The 17,116-nt window shown below is 37.5% G+C and overlaps 1 protein-coding gene across 2 annotated transcripts in view; it reads left to right on the forward strand.

The window, feature by feature from the left end:
* Positions 1 to 17,116, forward strand: part of KCNN2 (potassium calcium-activated channel subfamily N member 2) — a 382,062-nt gene that overhangs the window by 350,775 nt on the left and 14,171 nt on the right. For both annotated transcript variants that reach the window (XM_090276594.1, XM_090276595.1), the window contains one exon: positions 12,834 to 12,944. In XM_090276594.1, coding sequence (XP_090132720.1) covers positions 12,834 to 12,944 — 111 coding nt within the window. The remainder of the gene's footprint in view (positions 1 to 12,833; positions 12,945 to 17,116) is intronic.

A 17,116-nucleotide genomic window follows, 5' to 3' on the forward strand; every position in this document is an offset into this window, starting at 1 on the left:
AAATTTTAAATTTTTCCTTACCTACGAGTATACAGGGTAGGGCAAAAGGAGGTTTACAGTTGTTTGTATGAAAATTAATGCAATACTTAATAAAGAATCATTAATAAATAATTAACTGTTTTGCATACTCACAACTGTAAACCTCCTTTGCCCTGTAATGTTTCAAGAGTAGGATACAGACTTCCAGCCAAGATGGAGGCATAGACAGACATGCTACGTATCCCTCCACAAATAAGAAGGAATACAACTACCTCAAAACTAGAAACAACCAGAAGTTCCAGAAAATCAAACTGCATGGAAGTCCAACAAAAAAAGATACAGTAGTTCCTCTCTATATTGCGGTTCACTTATCACGGCCTCACTGTATCGCAGGATTTTTTAAAATATTATATTTAATTATTTATCGCAGATTTTTCGCTATACCACAGGATTTTGCAGTACTGTATACATATGTTGTTAAAGTTACATAAGTGTAAGAGTCTAGAATATGTTTAAGAACATAAGTAGTGTTTATAAAAGTGTGGAAAATGTTAAGGGAGTGGGGAAGATTAATAAGGGACTGGGAACGGTTTATAAGTGTGTGGGGAGGGTTTATCAAGCCTTAAAATATATATAAATACTAAAGTAAATGTAAGGTTCCTACTTTGCAGATTTTCACCTATCACAGGGGGTCTAGAATGTAATACCCGCGATAAGTGAGGGAACACTGTATAAAGAAGAAATACTCATCCGGACAGGTAGGAGGAGCAGAGCAGGAGTGGAAAGGATGTGGTGTGGTGGTGGCAGGAGCAGGCCAGCAGAAAGCATAGTCACATGCTTTAAAAAGTCAGGAGGGACACCTGGGGAGTGTTCCCAGCTCCTTACCAGACCACACAGCTTACAGTCCCAGCACCGGGGAAAATCAAGCCTCATTGCTTCTGACTGTGCAAACCAGTGGGGGTTGGCGCGGAGGCAGAATCTGCCAGTCTCTCAGCAGAGTCCACTTATTTAAAGGGCCCCCATGGTCCTAGAATGTCCACAGACTCATCCACTCTGGGAACAACAGCCAGGGCAACAGCTAGAGGGGCACCAGTCCCATACGGAAGTGAGAGAAGTACCTGGAAAAAGGGCAAGTGCTGAGCAAGCAGCATTGTTCCCTCTCTGACCCCTCCCCGACATACAACGCCACAATGTGGTGAAATGACTCACCCTGTACTGACGAATTCCTAAGGCTCCACCCCATACAACATAACAGGAGCAACAGCTCTACCTAAGACACAAAGACAAACAAACACAGGAGCCTGTCAAGATGAGGAGACAGAGAAGTATGGCCCAAAACAGGGAACAGATCAAGGTTCCAGTGGAAGAACTAAGTGACAAGGAGATAACCAACCTGACAGATGAGGAGATAGCCAGCCTAACAGATGCAGAATTCCAAACACTGATGATAAAGATGCTCACAGACTTGACAGATATGCTTGAGGATGGCAAACGCATAAGAGAAGGAGTGAAGGCTATCCTAAGCGAAACGAAGGAAAATCCACACAAAACCAATAATGAAGGGAAGAAAACTGGGGTTCAAATCAATGATTTGGAACATAAGGAAGAAAAAAACAGTCAACCAGTACAAAATGAGGAAACAGGATTTGAAAAAAATGAGGAGAGGCTTGGGAACCTCTGGGACAACTTCAAATGTGCCAACATCCAAATCATGGGGGTGCCAAGAGAAGAGGAAGAGCAAGAAATTGAAAACTTATGTGAAAAAATAATGGAGGAAAATTTCCCAAATTTTGCGAAGGAAGTAGATATACAAGTCCAGGAAGCACGGAGAGTCCTGGGTGAGCTGGACCCAGAGGGGACCACACCAAGACATATCATGATTAAAATGCCAAAGGTGAAAGATAAACAGAGAATCCTAAAAGCAGCAAGAGAGAAGCAATGAGTTGCCTATAAAGGGGTGCCTGTAAAACTATCAGCTGATTTCTCAAAAGAAACTTTGCAGGCAAGAAGGGACTGGCAAACTGTATTCAATGTTGTGAAAAGGACCTACAACCAATTTTACTCTATCCTGCAAAGCTATGATTTAGAATGCAAGGGAAGATGAAGTGCTTCCAAGACAAAGTTAAGCTAAAAGAGTTCATCATCACCAAGCCATTACTATATGAAATGTCAAAGGGACTTATTTAAGAAAAAGAAGATCAAAACTATGAACACTGAAATAACAACAAACTCACAACTATCAACAACCGAATCTAAAAAATAAAAACAAAATCCAAGTAAGCAAACAAGAATAGAACAGAATCATAGATATGGGGATCATTTGGAGGGTTATCAGCTGGGAGGGGGAAGGAGAAGAAATGGGGAAATGGGATTAAGAAGCATAATCAGGACTTTCGGCCAAGATGGCAGCTTAGACTGACACGCTCTGTCTCCCTCCACAACTGAGTAGGAATACAACTACCTCAAACCCAAAGATAACCAGGAATTCCAGAAAATAAAACTACATGGAAGCCCAACGTATGAAGTTATAAACCAGCGGTGCTCGTCTGGATGGGTAGGAGGGGCAAAATCGGAATCAGGACGGAAAGGTCGGGCTGTGCTGTCAGCAGGGATAGCAGCAGGAGTGTGAGAGGTGCTTGGGGAGCAATCCCAGCTGCAGTCGAGACCCAGGAGCTCGCGATTCCAACGCTGGGGAAGGCAGACCTCCATTGCCTTCGACAGTGAGGCTATGGGGAAGGAGCCTTCCAGTCTCTCAGTTGGGAGTAATGGCAGGAATCCATCTTGGACCCCCGCCCCCACACAAAGCACCACAGAGCGGTGAAAGAGGTTTCCGGTCGCCGGGTAGTGACAAGGGCATGAGGTGTCACCCCCTACAGCCCGCCCAGGAAACAAAGGTAAACAGAAAACTGACAAGATGAAACAGACCATAATTGAAATCCTGGTGACACAGCTCACCAGGCAGCAGATGAGGGACCTAACCGATGAGCAAATAAATCTTTCTGAGGCTCAGTTCAGAGCTATAGTCATAAGGTGGCTTACAGAATTAACAAAAGATTTGGAACAAGATGGGGAAGGAATGAAAGCTAGTCACACTGAAATGAACGAAAGCATGAGACAAGTGGTGAGGAAATGAAAACCAGAGATCAAATCAACAAATTGGAACATAGGAAAGAAACAAACAGTCAACCAGTGCAGAAAGAGGAAACAAAAAGGGAGGAACATGAAGAGAGTCTCAGAAACCTCTGGGACAGCTATAAGCGAACAAACATTCGAATTGTAGGATAGCCAGAGGGCAAAGAAGAAGAACTAGAAATAGAAAAATTATGTGAAAAAATAATGAAGCAGAACTTCCCGAACTTGGGGAAAGAAATAGACTTACAGGTACAGGAAGCACAGAGAGTTCCAGAAAAACTGGACCCAGGGAGAACCACTCCAAGACACATTATAATCAAAAGGTCAAAAATTAAGGATAAAGAGAGAATCTTAAAAGCAGCAAGAGAGAAAAAGAGAATTACATACAAAGGGTCCCAATAAGACTATCAGCTGATTTCTCAGAAGAAACTCTGCAGGCAAGAAGGGACTGGCAAGAAATATTCAAAGTAATGAAAATCAAAAACCTACAGCCACAAATATTCTATCCAGCAAAGCTGTCATTCAGAATAGAAGGGCAGAGAAAGTGCTTCCAGGGCAAAATAAAACTGAAGGAGTTCATTAGATCCAAACCACTGTTATATGAGATGTTAAAGGGACTGGTTTAGAAGAAGGAGGATCAAAATTATGAACGTTTAAATGAAAATGCATCACAACAACCAACAACAGAAGCTAGGTAATCGAAACAAAGGCAAACTAAGTAGGCAACGAGAGTGGAAAAAGAATTATAAGTATGAGGAACATACTGGGGGGAGGTCAGCAGGGAAGGGTAAGGGGGTAAGGGAGGGAGATGATACAGGAATTAAGAAGCATAGTAGGAGGGAATGGAGTAGACAGGAAGAGGTTGAGAAGAAAGAACTATATGCACAACCAATGGGCATGGACTAAAAGGGGGGGACAAGTGGAGGGAGGAGGGTTACTGGGTGGAGGGGAGCAGAGGGAAAAGAAATTGCGATAACTGTAACAGTATAATCAATAAAACATTTAAAAAATTAGAGGATTATGTAGGAAGATATAATTATTAAATCATAATTTTATGGTAGGCATTATGGTTTACCTCAGATAACTAAACTTAACCTCTGTATGATTCATATCATATTTTTATTTATGTTACATTTACTAAGAAACAGATTTCAGAATTTGATATTTTAAAAAGCATTATTGGCTCTCATACTAAAAGAAACATTTTTGAATGAATCTTATAACTATGTAATAAAATCTTATCATTAATCAGTAAAAAAAAAAAAAGAAGCATTATCAGTTGGTACAAAATAGACAGGGGGAAGTTAAGAATGATATAGGAAAGGGTGAAGCCAAAGAACTTATATGCACAACCCATGGACATGAACTAAGGGGGATGGGATTGCTGGAGGGAAGGGGGGTGCTGGGTGGAGGGGAGCAAAGGGAAAAAGGAATTGGGACTACTGTAACAACATAATCAATATAATATACTTTTAAAAAAGAGTAGGATACAGCCTCATTCATAAGAGTAACTTTTTTTCCTCTCTGTAAAATTATAGCAGCTCTTATCATTTAGAATATGGGTGACAGAATTTTTTGGCATTATTATCTTTAAATATAGAGTAATAACTGCCCATTGCTAGGGACATTTGAGAAGTGGACTACTAATAGTGATCTATAAACCCCTAGACATGTGCAATTTAGACTTTCTGTTACTTTGTCTTTGCATGTAAGGGTATTTCCCCTGCCAGCAGACATAGAGAAAGTCTATTCTTGCTGTAGCACTTGTGGTTTTCAAAGCTTGAAGCAGTAAATTACTTTAAGAAATGAAAGCAGACCTGGCTGGTGTGGCTCAGTGGATTGAGCATCGGCCTGTGAACCAAGTGTTGCTGGTTCGATTCCCAGTCAGGGCACATGACTAGGTTGCACATCAGGTCCCCAGTGGGGGCACGATTGAGAGGCAACCACACAGTGATGTTTCTCTCCCTCTCTTTCTCCTTTCCCCTCTCTCTAAAAATAAATAAACAAATAAATTATTATTTTTTTAATGAAAGCAGAGTCTCAGGAGGGGATGGCTCACCCCCACCACTGCCCTACGCAGACCTTCACATCTCCCCATGACAATTTCTTAAGGAGTATGAGAGCTGCTTTCTCCCAGGTACAGGCAATTATAGCTGGAGGTTGTTGTGACCTCCAGCATTCAATGTGTCTCTACAATTCCACCTAATTTTTCTAAACTATCAGCACTCTTACTTGGCAGAGCTGCCCTTCCTGTCTCACAATGTGGGTTCACATTGGCACCATCACTAATAAGAAGATGGAAACCTAGGGATGACTAATTGCTGATGACCAGTTTGATGTAGCACTTCCTTCTTTCCAACTGCCAAAGCACAAAAATGATCTGAACAGGCAAATCATCCAAAGGAGACTTGGGTTTCCCAAGCCCAGGTTTTATCGCTGGACTCAAAGAAACCACACGTATTGTATCTTCTTCTCCCCTCTTAGGATGAGGATTTGTGTTGAGCTCTCCCTTCTTATCAGTAAACATCAACTTGTATTTGAAGATCCTCAAAGATAGGGCATTTTGACAGAGGGAATCTGTGTCCAAATTTCCCTTGAATGTTGCTTGTTTTTATGACCTGCATAGATCTTGCAAAACTCTAATGGGATATAATATAAAAGTAGAGTGTTTTATAGAATTTTATTTGCCAGAATTGCTTTACAGTTTTATGAAAGAATAATTATGTATGTCAGGCAAATGCAGTAAAAATGGATTTATTTTTGTAGGATATTGTTAGTCAACCCCAGGGACAGAAAAATGGACCATGGTTGCAAATACTCATTTTACCTTTCTTTTGAAGGACAAGTTGATATTTTAAATTGAAAGTTAATCTTAAAGTTGTTTCATTAATTTTGGTGTATTCTAGATAAAAAGCATAATTTATTCAAATTATTTTGAGAAATTTCCATTACTGAGTCTAATAAATTGGCTATCAAACAAGTTTAACCTTTTAGGAGCCATTATACACAGGAGGATAATTAATTTACACTGAAAATATTTTTAACATTGTAATTGTTAGCAGAGTAATTCTCTATGGTGAGTGTTCTGGAATTGCCAAAAAAACATATAAATTTATTATGTTGAATCTTTTCCAGGTACCTTCTTTAATAGGAAAGAATCAAAACCTTTTTTCAGTGTGCTTTTATAAACTTCATTTTTTCAATTATAGTAGACATACAATATTAGATGTTTCAGGTATACAATGTATTGCTTAGACATTTACATAACTTAGGAAGTGATCACTTCAATAAATCTAGTACCCACCTGGCACTGTATAGTTATTACAATATTATTGACTATATTCCCTATGCTGTACTTAACATCCCCATGACTGTTTTTGTAACTTGCAATTTGTACTTCATAATCCCTTTACCTTGTTCATGCATTCCCCCAACTCCTCTAACCCCCCAACTGCCAGGTTTGGCAACCATCAGTTTGTTCTTTGTAGCTATGAGTTTGTTTCTATTTTGTTTCTTCCTTTTTTTTTTTTTTAGATTCCACATATAAATGAAATCATATGGTATTTGTCTTTCTCTGACTTATTTCACTTAGTATAATACTCTCTAGGTTCATCCATATTGTTACAATGGTAAGATTTCATTCTTTTTTTATGACCAAGTACTATTCCAATATATAAAAATACCACTCCTTTATCCATTTGTCTATTGATGGACACTGAGGTTGCTTCCATATCTTGGCTATTGTAAATAATACTGCAACGAACGAACATAGGAGTGCATGTATCTTTTCAAATTAGTGTTTTGAATTTCTTCAGATAAAGTGCACAAGAATTTCTTTTCTCCACATCCTTGACAACACTTGCTGATTTATTGATGATAACCATTCTGACAGGTATTAGGTGGTAGCCATTCTGATAGGTATTGGGTGGTATTTCGTTGTGGTTTTGATTTGCATTTCCCTGATATGTAGTGATGTCGAGCATCTATCTATTGGCCACCTGTATGTCATCTCTGAAGAAATGCCTATTCAAGTCTTCTGACCATTTTTGATTGGGTATTTTTGGTGTTAAGTTGTATGAGTTTCTTAAATATTTTGTATATTAACCCCTTATCAATGTATCATTGATGAATCTCTCCATCTATATCTTCATCTATTTCATCCATTGTCTCTTCATTTTGTTTATGGGTTCCTTTGCTGTGCAAAATTTTCTATTTGATGTAGTCCCATTTGTTTGTTTTCTTTTCTTTCCCTTACCTGAGGAGACATATCAAACAGAAAAAAGAAAACTATTACTGAGAATGATGTCAGAAAGTTTACTGTGTATGTTTTATTCTAAGAGTTCTATGATTTGGGGTCTTACATAAGTCTTTAATCCATTTTAAGTTTATTTTTGTGTATGGTGTAAGAAATTGATCCAGGTTTCCCAGTAGCATTTATTGAAGAGACTGTCTTTAGATAAATTGACTATGTAGGCTTGGGTTTATTTCTGTGCTCTCTATTCTGTTTCACTGATCTATGTGTCTGTTTTTAGGCTAGTACCATGCTGTTTTTATTCATATGGGCTTGCAGTCTTAAGTTATTAAGGCTTGATCCCAATGTGGTTTTTAAAATGATTCTTGGAAGTATTTGTAGGATTTGCATAGCCAGGTTATCTAAAGTAAAAATGTCACCACTTTGAATTTTTCAAATATTACATGATAAATGATCTTGGGGAAAATGAGCGACCTGAACTTCTTTACATTCTAGGGACCAACATGATTTACAATATCTGTGCTATGATGGAGAAGAATACAGTAGAGAAAACACTACATATTTTTTTGGCAGTATAGAAGACTCTCCAGATGTTGGGATTCAGCTATAGCTTATGCTTTGATTGTCAGTTCCCTTTGGTCTGGCGTAGATAGGGTAATGAGCATTAATAATCAGTTATCGTTTCTAAGGACAAGTCCTCTTTCCACCACCTTCCTCTCTCTCTCTTGCAACATCTAATTTGTTAGAAGGAAAGATGATTTTTTAAAAATGTATAGGTTTTCCTTGGCTACTTTAATATATTGGCTTCATAACACACTGTGGTTTCTTCAGTTAGGTTTTGGCTGCTTGAGTATCTTATGAGTGACAGGTTAGTGATGTCCTTAGCTTCTCCTAAATGAAATGGGAGAAAAGTAATGCAGATACATTTTCTGACTTTGGTGAAAGGAATGTGACTCATCTTGTTAAAAGCATACAGGGATCTTCATTTCAGAGAGTAACATATGTTAGTCCCAACTGTTTCTGTACCCATTGTGATGGTGACAGGCTTTGGAAAAAAATGTTGTGAAAGCATATTTACTTTCATTCTGATTCACTTTCTGAAATAGAATGACCATGGAAATAGACACTGAGTGGACATTAACATCTCGCTATTACTTAAATTACTATAATCATAATGTATTGGCAGGAATTTACTTTGAACCTGGAAAGCTTTTGGAGGTGAGCCAGCTTCATTTTGCATCACTCTAAAAATTAGAATCACGTTTCAAAATAACTTATTTTTCTATCTATATCGAATCTTCTTATGACCTTGGGAGTTTAGGGTTTCCCTAATTAAAATAAGGCTTAAAGATTAAGGAATAAAGTACTTTGTATTTGAACAGTCATAAGGTTATATTCCTTATGTGGCTCTTAAGGTACAATTTAAAGGGTATAGTTAGGATAATGGAATGAGGAGTATAAGTAATAGTTTTAATAATTACTAAATTGTCAGATTCACTTTCTTCTACAGTTTGCAACAAAGGTATGCATTTTAATTCACGAGAGTTGGTAAAGTAGAGAACACTCAGCAAGAAATGGGCCAGCAGCAGGGGGAAAAAGAAATAGAGCCCAGAAATAAACACAAATAAAAATTGACTTCCAAAGGCTCTTGATACCAGTGATTTTCCACTCCTGTTACGATTTTGATTTCTTTCCAGAAGGATCTCAGCGATGGCCACCTGCCAGGAGAGAACAGCATTCAACTTAGAGTGCCTGCTGCCACTTATAACTACCTTTATAGCGATAGAAGCCCCTCAGATTTTTACATTCGCTGCTTATTCAGGAGCCTCATTGCCCTTGAATCTCCCATGCCTCACTGATCGAGGAGTACCTGGGAGCACCATGCAACAGGTGGTCCTGTACATAAGTCCTCACTTAATGTCGCCTACAAGTTCTGCACTCTAAGTGAAACCATATATAGCAAAACCAATCTTATCATCAGCTAATTGATACAAACAAGAGTTATGTTGATGAGATGCCAGAGGAAGCTGATAAGGAAGTGACTTCGAACAAGATGACGTTATTCAAGGACTTGCTGTCCTTGTCAAGCAAGTGATAAGTCATATAGTGGATAGGTACAGATAGCTGTCATGAGTGGTCAGTGATTCTGGCTAACCCCTCATCAGTATAACGTAACTATTTAGATTCTGTGGCAAATGTTTTAAAGTCCAGAAATTAGGTGTAGCTACTTCCAAGGCCATTCTTTTCCTTGAGTGGTATTCGGCTCTACAGTCACCTTGCTTCCATTGTCCACATACCACACAAAATATCAGCACAGCCAAAGTATCAGGATAACCGTCACGCAGCCCAGACATCTCTGACCCTATACTTTCTATCCTCTGCCTGTGCTTCCCTTGTTCATCGTTTCCAAAATGGCTTTGATAGAAACCTTTAACTCTCTTGTTCAAAATAGGAAGTAGTTTAGGACTTTAACACATTCCCTTCCTATGCTTCTTCATCTAAAGCAGTGATTCTCAACCTTCCTAATGCCGTGACCCGTTAATACAGTTCCTCATGTTGTGGTGACCCCCAACCATAAAATTATTTTTGTTGCTACTTCGTAACTGTAATTTTGCTACTGTTATGAATTGTAATGTAAATATCTGGTATGCAGTATGTATTTTCAATGTTACAAATTGAACATAATTAAAGCATAGTGATTAATCACAAAAACAATATGTAATTTTATGTGTTTTCCGATGGTCTTAGGCGACCCCTGTGAAAGGGTCATTCGACCCCCAAAGGGGTCACGACCCACAGGTTGAGAACCGCTGATCTAAAGCAATGACTGTTGGAATCACCTGGAAAGCTTTAAAAATTTCCTGATGCTTGAGCTTTATCACTGGAGATTAGGATTTGATTGGTTGGGCACACAGTCTCTCAGGATTAGAATTTTTACAAACTCTCCAAGTGATTCTACTCACAGTCAAGGTTAAGAACTACTAATTTAAAACGTGTGAGTTTTGAATAGGAACAATGTTGATATATTTTGGTAATTAACCATTATTGTTCAATTTTTAAACATTTATACTGTGAAAGTTTACCATATAAAATAAGGTAAATTTGATATTTTTGTTTTGCTTTGAAATGCAGTGCTTCATATTATATCATAAATATGGAAATATCCACAAATAAATATGGGTAAAAGTATTATGAGATGAGGTAAGTGGGGGAGGAATATATCAGTGCTAATTACAGTTCACAACTGAATAATCACTTACTTTTTTGTCTCATTTCTAAAATCAGAGGTTAAACCACATAATGTCTAAATACTTTCTAGTCTCTTTCTCTGATCCATATGATCAATATCACTTCATTTCTGAGGATACTGACTTTTTCATAGAGCTATATGGGAGGAGATATTCAAACCCTCTGAAAATATTGTATTTAAACAATATTGGCTCATTAATAAAGCCATTTCTCTGTGGTCATAATTATCAGGTTGTAGCAAGACAGGGCAAGTGTATTTATTTATTTTTATTCTCTCTCATGTCCTTCCTGCTATATTTGTTGTGAGCCTAAAAATTCCTTCTTTGATCTGTAACTGGATGGCTAAATTACATATATTAATTATATAATAAAACACAAGTGTGATTCATAAAGAAAGATCATTTTCCTAGGTTGTGTTGTTAAGATTAATAAAGGTACGCAAAGATTAGATGTTTTCCAAAACCACAAGTTGTCACTTTTTAAATGTATAATTTTTTTTATAAGTAATATGTATTTATAATACAGGGTGGGGCAAAAGTAGGTTTACAGTTGTGCGTATTTGAAAACTTTATTCTTGTATTATTAATTGTTGTATTATTTTTACATAGAACTGTAAATCTACTTTTGCTCACCATGTAGAAAATGTATACTATAGGGAAAAGCATAAAGAACAAAATGTTACGGATGTTTCAGCCACTGAGAGAAAACATCTTTTCACAGTTGGGCTTACTGCTTTTCAGTTTTCCAACACTGGATCCTTTTAAAAAATAAAATTAGGAGCAAATTATAAATACAGTTTCCAACTTGCTTATTTAAACATTATATTGTCTTTAAATATTACAGAAATAAAATTTTAATACAGTCAATGTATTATGGATATGCTGTAATAACCATTCCTCAGTATTATATATTTAAGATGTAGACCACTACATTTTTAAGGTACAGAGTTGCTATTGTAACTATTGATTTTTTAGACCTACTGGTAATGAGGAAAAGCTGCTACTGCATGGGAGTTTAAGACTCTCTTGAATGGCTATTCAGTGAGTACCCTACCATTTTGCCTGACATAAAGGGGACACAATTAAAAACTAGTTATAAAGATTCAAGTCTGTTGAAAGATCCACAATTAGTGTGACCAACATCTCATTGTGTGTGTCCCCCTTCAGTGGGCTATTGCCAGAATGCTCCTGTTCATGGTTATCTGTCCACTGAGACAGCTCGGCAATCTCTACTGCTGTGTGGTCCTTTCAGAATGAGATTCTGTCCAGAGCTCTGGACTTCCCTTTCATGGCACCTGAGGTAGCTCCTCAGTCGGCCCCTTTCCTGCCAATAGGCTGGCTGTGTGTAGGATAAGTGAAGTGGCTGCAGCAGCTTGACCTTGCCTAGGCTTTGCCATCAGTGCCCCAGCCTTGCCTCCTTACTCTGTGAGTAATCAGCCAAGAAGACCCCACACCTCATGGCTTGGAATGGGTGTACCTTGATCTTGGAGCAGGAGGACTCTCATTTCTGGGGCACCACAAAGAGTGCCACACATCTCTGCCTAAGAGATCAACATATAAGCCAAAAAGGACCACTGTTGATGTTTTTTGAAATAAAAGTAGCTTGTACCTTTCTTCGTGCTGGTAAACCGAGAATAGTAGGATGGTTCCCTCTTACCTTCCGCACTTCCTATATCTGTTGTCCAGGTTCAGATCACTGAGATCTGTTATGTGTATAGTGTAGGACAGGTTGAAGTTGTACAATGTATCTCTCTTCCTTCCTGTTATATTACAGTTGATTGGCCAGAAGACCTGCAGGTCTTATTTTGAAAAGATTATGCAATATTATATTTGGACAATTCTTACTTTTACTCTGTGCGTTTATGCTAATTTATTCACTGATTATTTGTCCCTGTTATATGTATAGGTATATAACTGATTTACTGTTTTTAAGAAGTCTGAAAATTCAGCAAGTAGCTTTTTACCATCTATATTTTATGACTAAAATGTGTTTGATTCACACATCATGCTTTAGTTCCTAACATATGTGAACAAAGTTTTTTTAATCCCAATATACATGCACATTGCTTGCTGACCATGCATTTCCTATAGTATTTATTGAAGACCCTGAATACTATCATTTTTTACCCAAGATACTTACATACTTGGTGCTAAACATTCTCTAATGTGTCTGAGACCAAAACTAATAACTTTGGGGGGTTCTCTTCTCTCCTGGCTTTCAGGGTGCTGGTTGCACAGCCCTGGTGGTAGCTGTAGTAGCAAGAAAGCTAGAACTTACCAAAGCAGAAAAGCATGTGCACAACTTCATGATGGATACTCAGCTGACGAAAAGAGTAAGTCTCCACTCCTGCATCTTCAAAGGGAATATTTTTGTGGGGTTTTTCTGCGTTGGGTAATATACTTTTTCTTTTGACCTCCAAAGCTAAAATGACATGGTTTAAAAAGTTAAGGTAGTCTTGGAATCAATTCCATGTTTTTATATTTTCACTCTTCCTAACTTTAGGCCAATTAGGAAATAATTGGACGACCTTGGAATTTACTCAAGGATAAAAATAGGCATTCTTGCCCCTGGCTGGTGTCGCTCAGTGGATTGGGCACCAGCCTGCAAACCAAGGGGTTGTCGGTTCGATTCCCAGTTGGGGCACATGCCTGGGTTGCAGACCAGGTCCCTGGTTGGGGGAATGGGAGAGGCAACCACACATTGCTGTTTCTCTCCATCTCTTTCTCCCTCCTTTCCTCTCTCTCTAAAGACAAATAAAATCTTTTTTAAGAAAAGGCATTCTTAACACTTAAGTTTTTAGTATTGGATTGAACACTGTCAACGTAATACAGAAATTTTATGGGAAGGTGATTCAACGGATATTTTACTGAGTTTCTATAAGCCAGTCATTGTTCTAAAGACTGGAGCTGCAAAGGCAAATAAGAAAAAACTCTAATGATTAGGACGTGAAGGTATAGGGGCAGACACAGATTCTTTCCATGACTTAGAGGCTATCACAGAGACGTGGAAAACAGTATATATCCTCTGGAGGGGAGATCAATGTCAGAATAGAAGGAAGAGAGGAAGGCAGTAATCGCATGTTTGCAGGGCACTCGCCTGCACCTGCCACTGCTCTGGGTGTGCTGTGTGTATAAACTTGTTTTATCTTCACAAAACTTGATGAGGGAAGTGCCAGTATTATGCCTGTTTTTAAATGTGGAAGCCAGAACACAGAGAGGTTAAGTAACTTGCTCAGAGTCATGTAAAAGGAAAAATATTTTTATTATACTAAATTTTTAGCCTCTCTTTATAGTCACTTGAGATACCAAAATCCTGAAGTCAGAAATAACTAGGACTTATTTTATAGCAGTATCATCTTGCTGTATAACCACATCCCAAACTAGATTTCCATCGGCTATTTTGTTATTAACATAACAAAACATAGTCATTTGGTACCTCTACTCATAAAAGAATCAATAGAGATTTCAAGCAGAGTTCCCATTCTGTTTTTACTCACTTTTGACTGTGGTTCTGTGTATAAAAGTAATAATGTTTTTTTTAATTTGGTAAAATACATCCTAATAGACCAGTCACTTTGATGCACTTTTTATTTAGATAATATTTATGAAATGGAAAGATGAATTCCAATTGCCTTGCTAAATTATGTCTTACCTATCAGGCACTACTGTGAGACTTGTCCCATTGCAGTTAGTAGGCCACATATATTCTAGCTGATCAAAGCAGTGCAGATGGCAGGCTTTTGTACTGGATTTACCACTTTGGGACGTCTTTACACAATTTTCTGTCAACTTCTGAATTCACTCTCCAAATGCATTTCTAAATGTTACAGAAAGCCTGTGGAGAGCAGAGGGAGAGAAGCTTAATGGAAGGTTATGATTCATGTCACTCTCAAAGATTTACTAGGAAATAAAAATACACACAGATTATTAGTCCATATCTAAAGCAAAATCGTAGCAGATGTTTTGTATATCTCATCTTGTGCTTCTTTGGATGAGGTCTGTGCTGTGCAATTTGTGTTCAAGAGGTAGAAGTTGTATAATATCCAAAAAATCCTTCCATAGTCCCTTGTATAAAACAAGTAATTTTACCATGAAAACTATAGATTATATTCTTTCATAGGAATTAAGTTACTGTCACATATAGGTATTAGGCAGAAAAATACTTTAAAACACCACATATATGTGCAAATAAATCTTTTCAACAGTAAAAAAAGAAAAATGTGACAGAATTACGAATTAGAAAACCAGTTGTCGTGTTTAATCAGATTCCCCCTGTTTTACATGCAGGTATTTAGTTTTATCTTAAGAAAACAGATAAGTTCTTTAAATTTACTTTGGGATGTTGATAGTCCACATCTATATTATTAAATCACTTTAGGAGTTAGAAAAGACAAAGGCTTTGATTTTTAAATCTATAGTATAACATTGCTATAATTTGCTTTTGTGAAATTCAGAGATCTCCCCATTCCAGGTTGGATTTTTAGTTCCTTTAGTTCAGGGTCTCTCAGCTTTGGCACTATGGACCTTTTGGACTGGATAATTCTTTGCTGTGCAGGAATATCTTGTGCATTATTGGCTGTTTAGCAGCGTTTTGGCCTCTACATAACAGATGCCAACAGGAACTCCCTCTGCACCCTGCCACACACGCACTTGTGGCAACTCAAAGTGCCTCTAGATACTGCCAAATATCCCCTAAGGGTACAAAATCACCCACAATGAGAACCACTGCTTTAGCTTGTTATTCTCCAAGGATTTGGGAACTGAAACTATTCCTTTTAACATAATCTTTGTACTGAATTTATTATAATCATCTTCCTGAGAATAGTAGATATTTATTTAACAAAAACATACTGTGTACCTAATGGAGTTGGGGTTCTGTGTTAACTGCTGAGGATAAAGGACTGAAATATCATATTCCAGGACTCAGAAAATGTTACGCTTTACAGTACTGTTCTTTTAAGCAAATCAGATGAAGGCTCTGTTTTCTCCCCTACTTGGTTAAAAAATTAAAAAATGCACTTGTGTTCTTTCTCATGGGTGCCCTAAAGTCCAGGCTCCCTTTAGAGGACCATGAATCCAGGATCTAGCTGACTTTTTTTTGGTTTTTATGCCTGCTACTCATTTCCCCAAAGTGACCAGATTTTCTGGTGTTACAGCTTTTCTGATGTTTTTGTTTATTCAGTACTTTAAATAAACTCTCTTTCATAATCTTCTGTTATGAATTAGATTGTTTGTAAAAAGCTTTTCTAGTAAGAAGTACTATTCTAGTTTCAAATTCTCCATGATATTTCTGATGCTTTATTAATTCTGTTATCTCATTATTATTTAAAAAGGTAGCTACTTTGCAGTATTTCTTTGGACCAGAGTCTCTTATAGGTCTGAGAAGACACTCCAGCAGGCTTGCTGACAGAGCGAATTTTATAGGCAAGATGTCGCTAAGTACAGGTACAAATGTTTAAATGACCTTAGAATCAAAGGTAAATTTCTGGTTTAGGATACCCATTTCAATACTATAGTCAATACAATAATAGTTCTTTTATAGTTCTCTCTGCATTATTTTATACAAAGTCATCAACTTAATGAGTGTCATTTACTTGAAACTGGATTCCATTTGGTTATTTGTGAACTGTCTAAATGGACCCATTTAGAATTTTTTAACTTTTTAAATAAAAAGTATAAAATGCTGAATGAACATTAATGAATGCTTTCTGGGGAGTACCCAAGAGTAAACAAGGACCTCAAAGAATAATAGTACAAATTCCCCTGGCTGGGTAGCCCAGTTGGTTAGAGTGTTGTCCTGATATACCAAGGTTGTGGGTTCAATCCCCAGTCAGGGCACATGTGTTTCTTTCTCTCAAAAATTAACAAAGTTAAAATTAAAATATATATATATATATAAAGTCAAGCCTGCTATTTATTGTCAGAGAAAATTTCAACTATTCCCTGAACCACTGCATAGAAAAAAAATCATGTTTTCTGATGGTCAACAGAGGTAATGAGCATAGACATTCTGAAATCTGAATATGACTGTAAAGAAAAAGCAATCGATTTTTAAGAGATTCTTCTTCCAAGCAGAAATGTCCCTTCCCAAACCTTGCATTGCAATTGTATGTCTTAATTGAAATGAACAACTACATTTTCATGAAAAATTATTCACCACATAAATTTTCAGAGGAACAATTGTATACAGAAATTGTTTACAGAAATTGTTTCTCTGTGTGACTTCCCAGCCACATAAAATAGCATGTTTGAAAGTAGAACTCACCCTTCATTGTGCACCAGCATGAAGGAAGATTGTTCTGTATAATTCGAAAGTTTGCATGACACTCTGCAATTCAAAAGTGGCCAATAGGTAGATGCACACAGAATCACCTGATGATTTTAAAATGAAAGCATAATAGCAATAACTTGTCACTGGGCTCAATAGTACAGGGCCAGCTACCTAATAGAATTGCAGCTTACCACCTCACAGAGGTACTGTTTACTATGGTATAAGTTTTGGAAA

Source organism: Furipterus horrens, unplaced genomic scaffold (assembly GCF_987537825.1).
Source record: "Furipterus horrens unplaced genomic scaffold, mFurHor1.1.pri manual_scaffold_5, whole genome shotgun sequence".
Lineage (NCBI taxonomy): Eukaryota > Metazoa > Chordata > Mammalia > Chiroptera > Furipteridae > Furipterus > Furipterus horrens.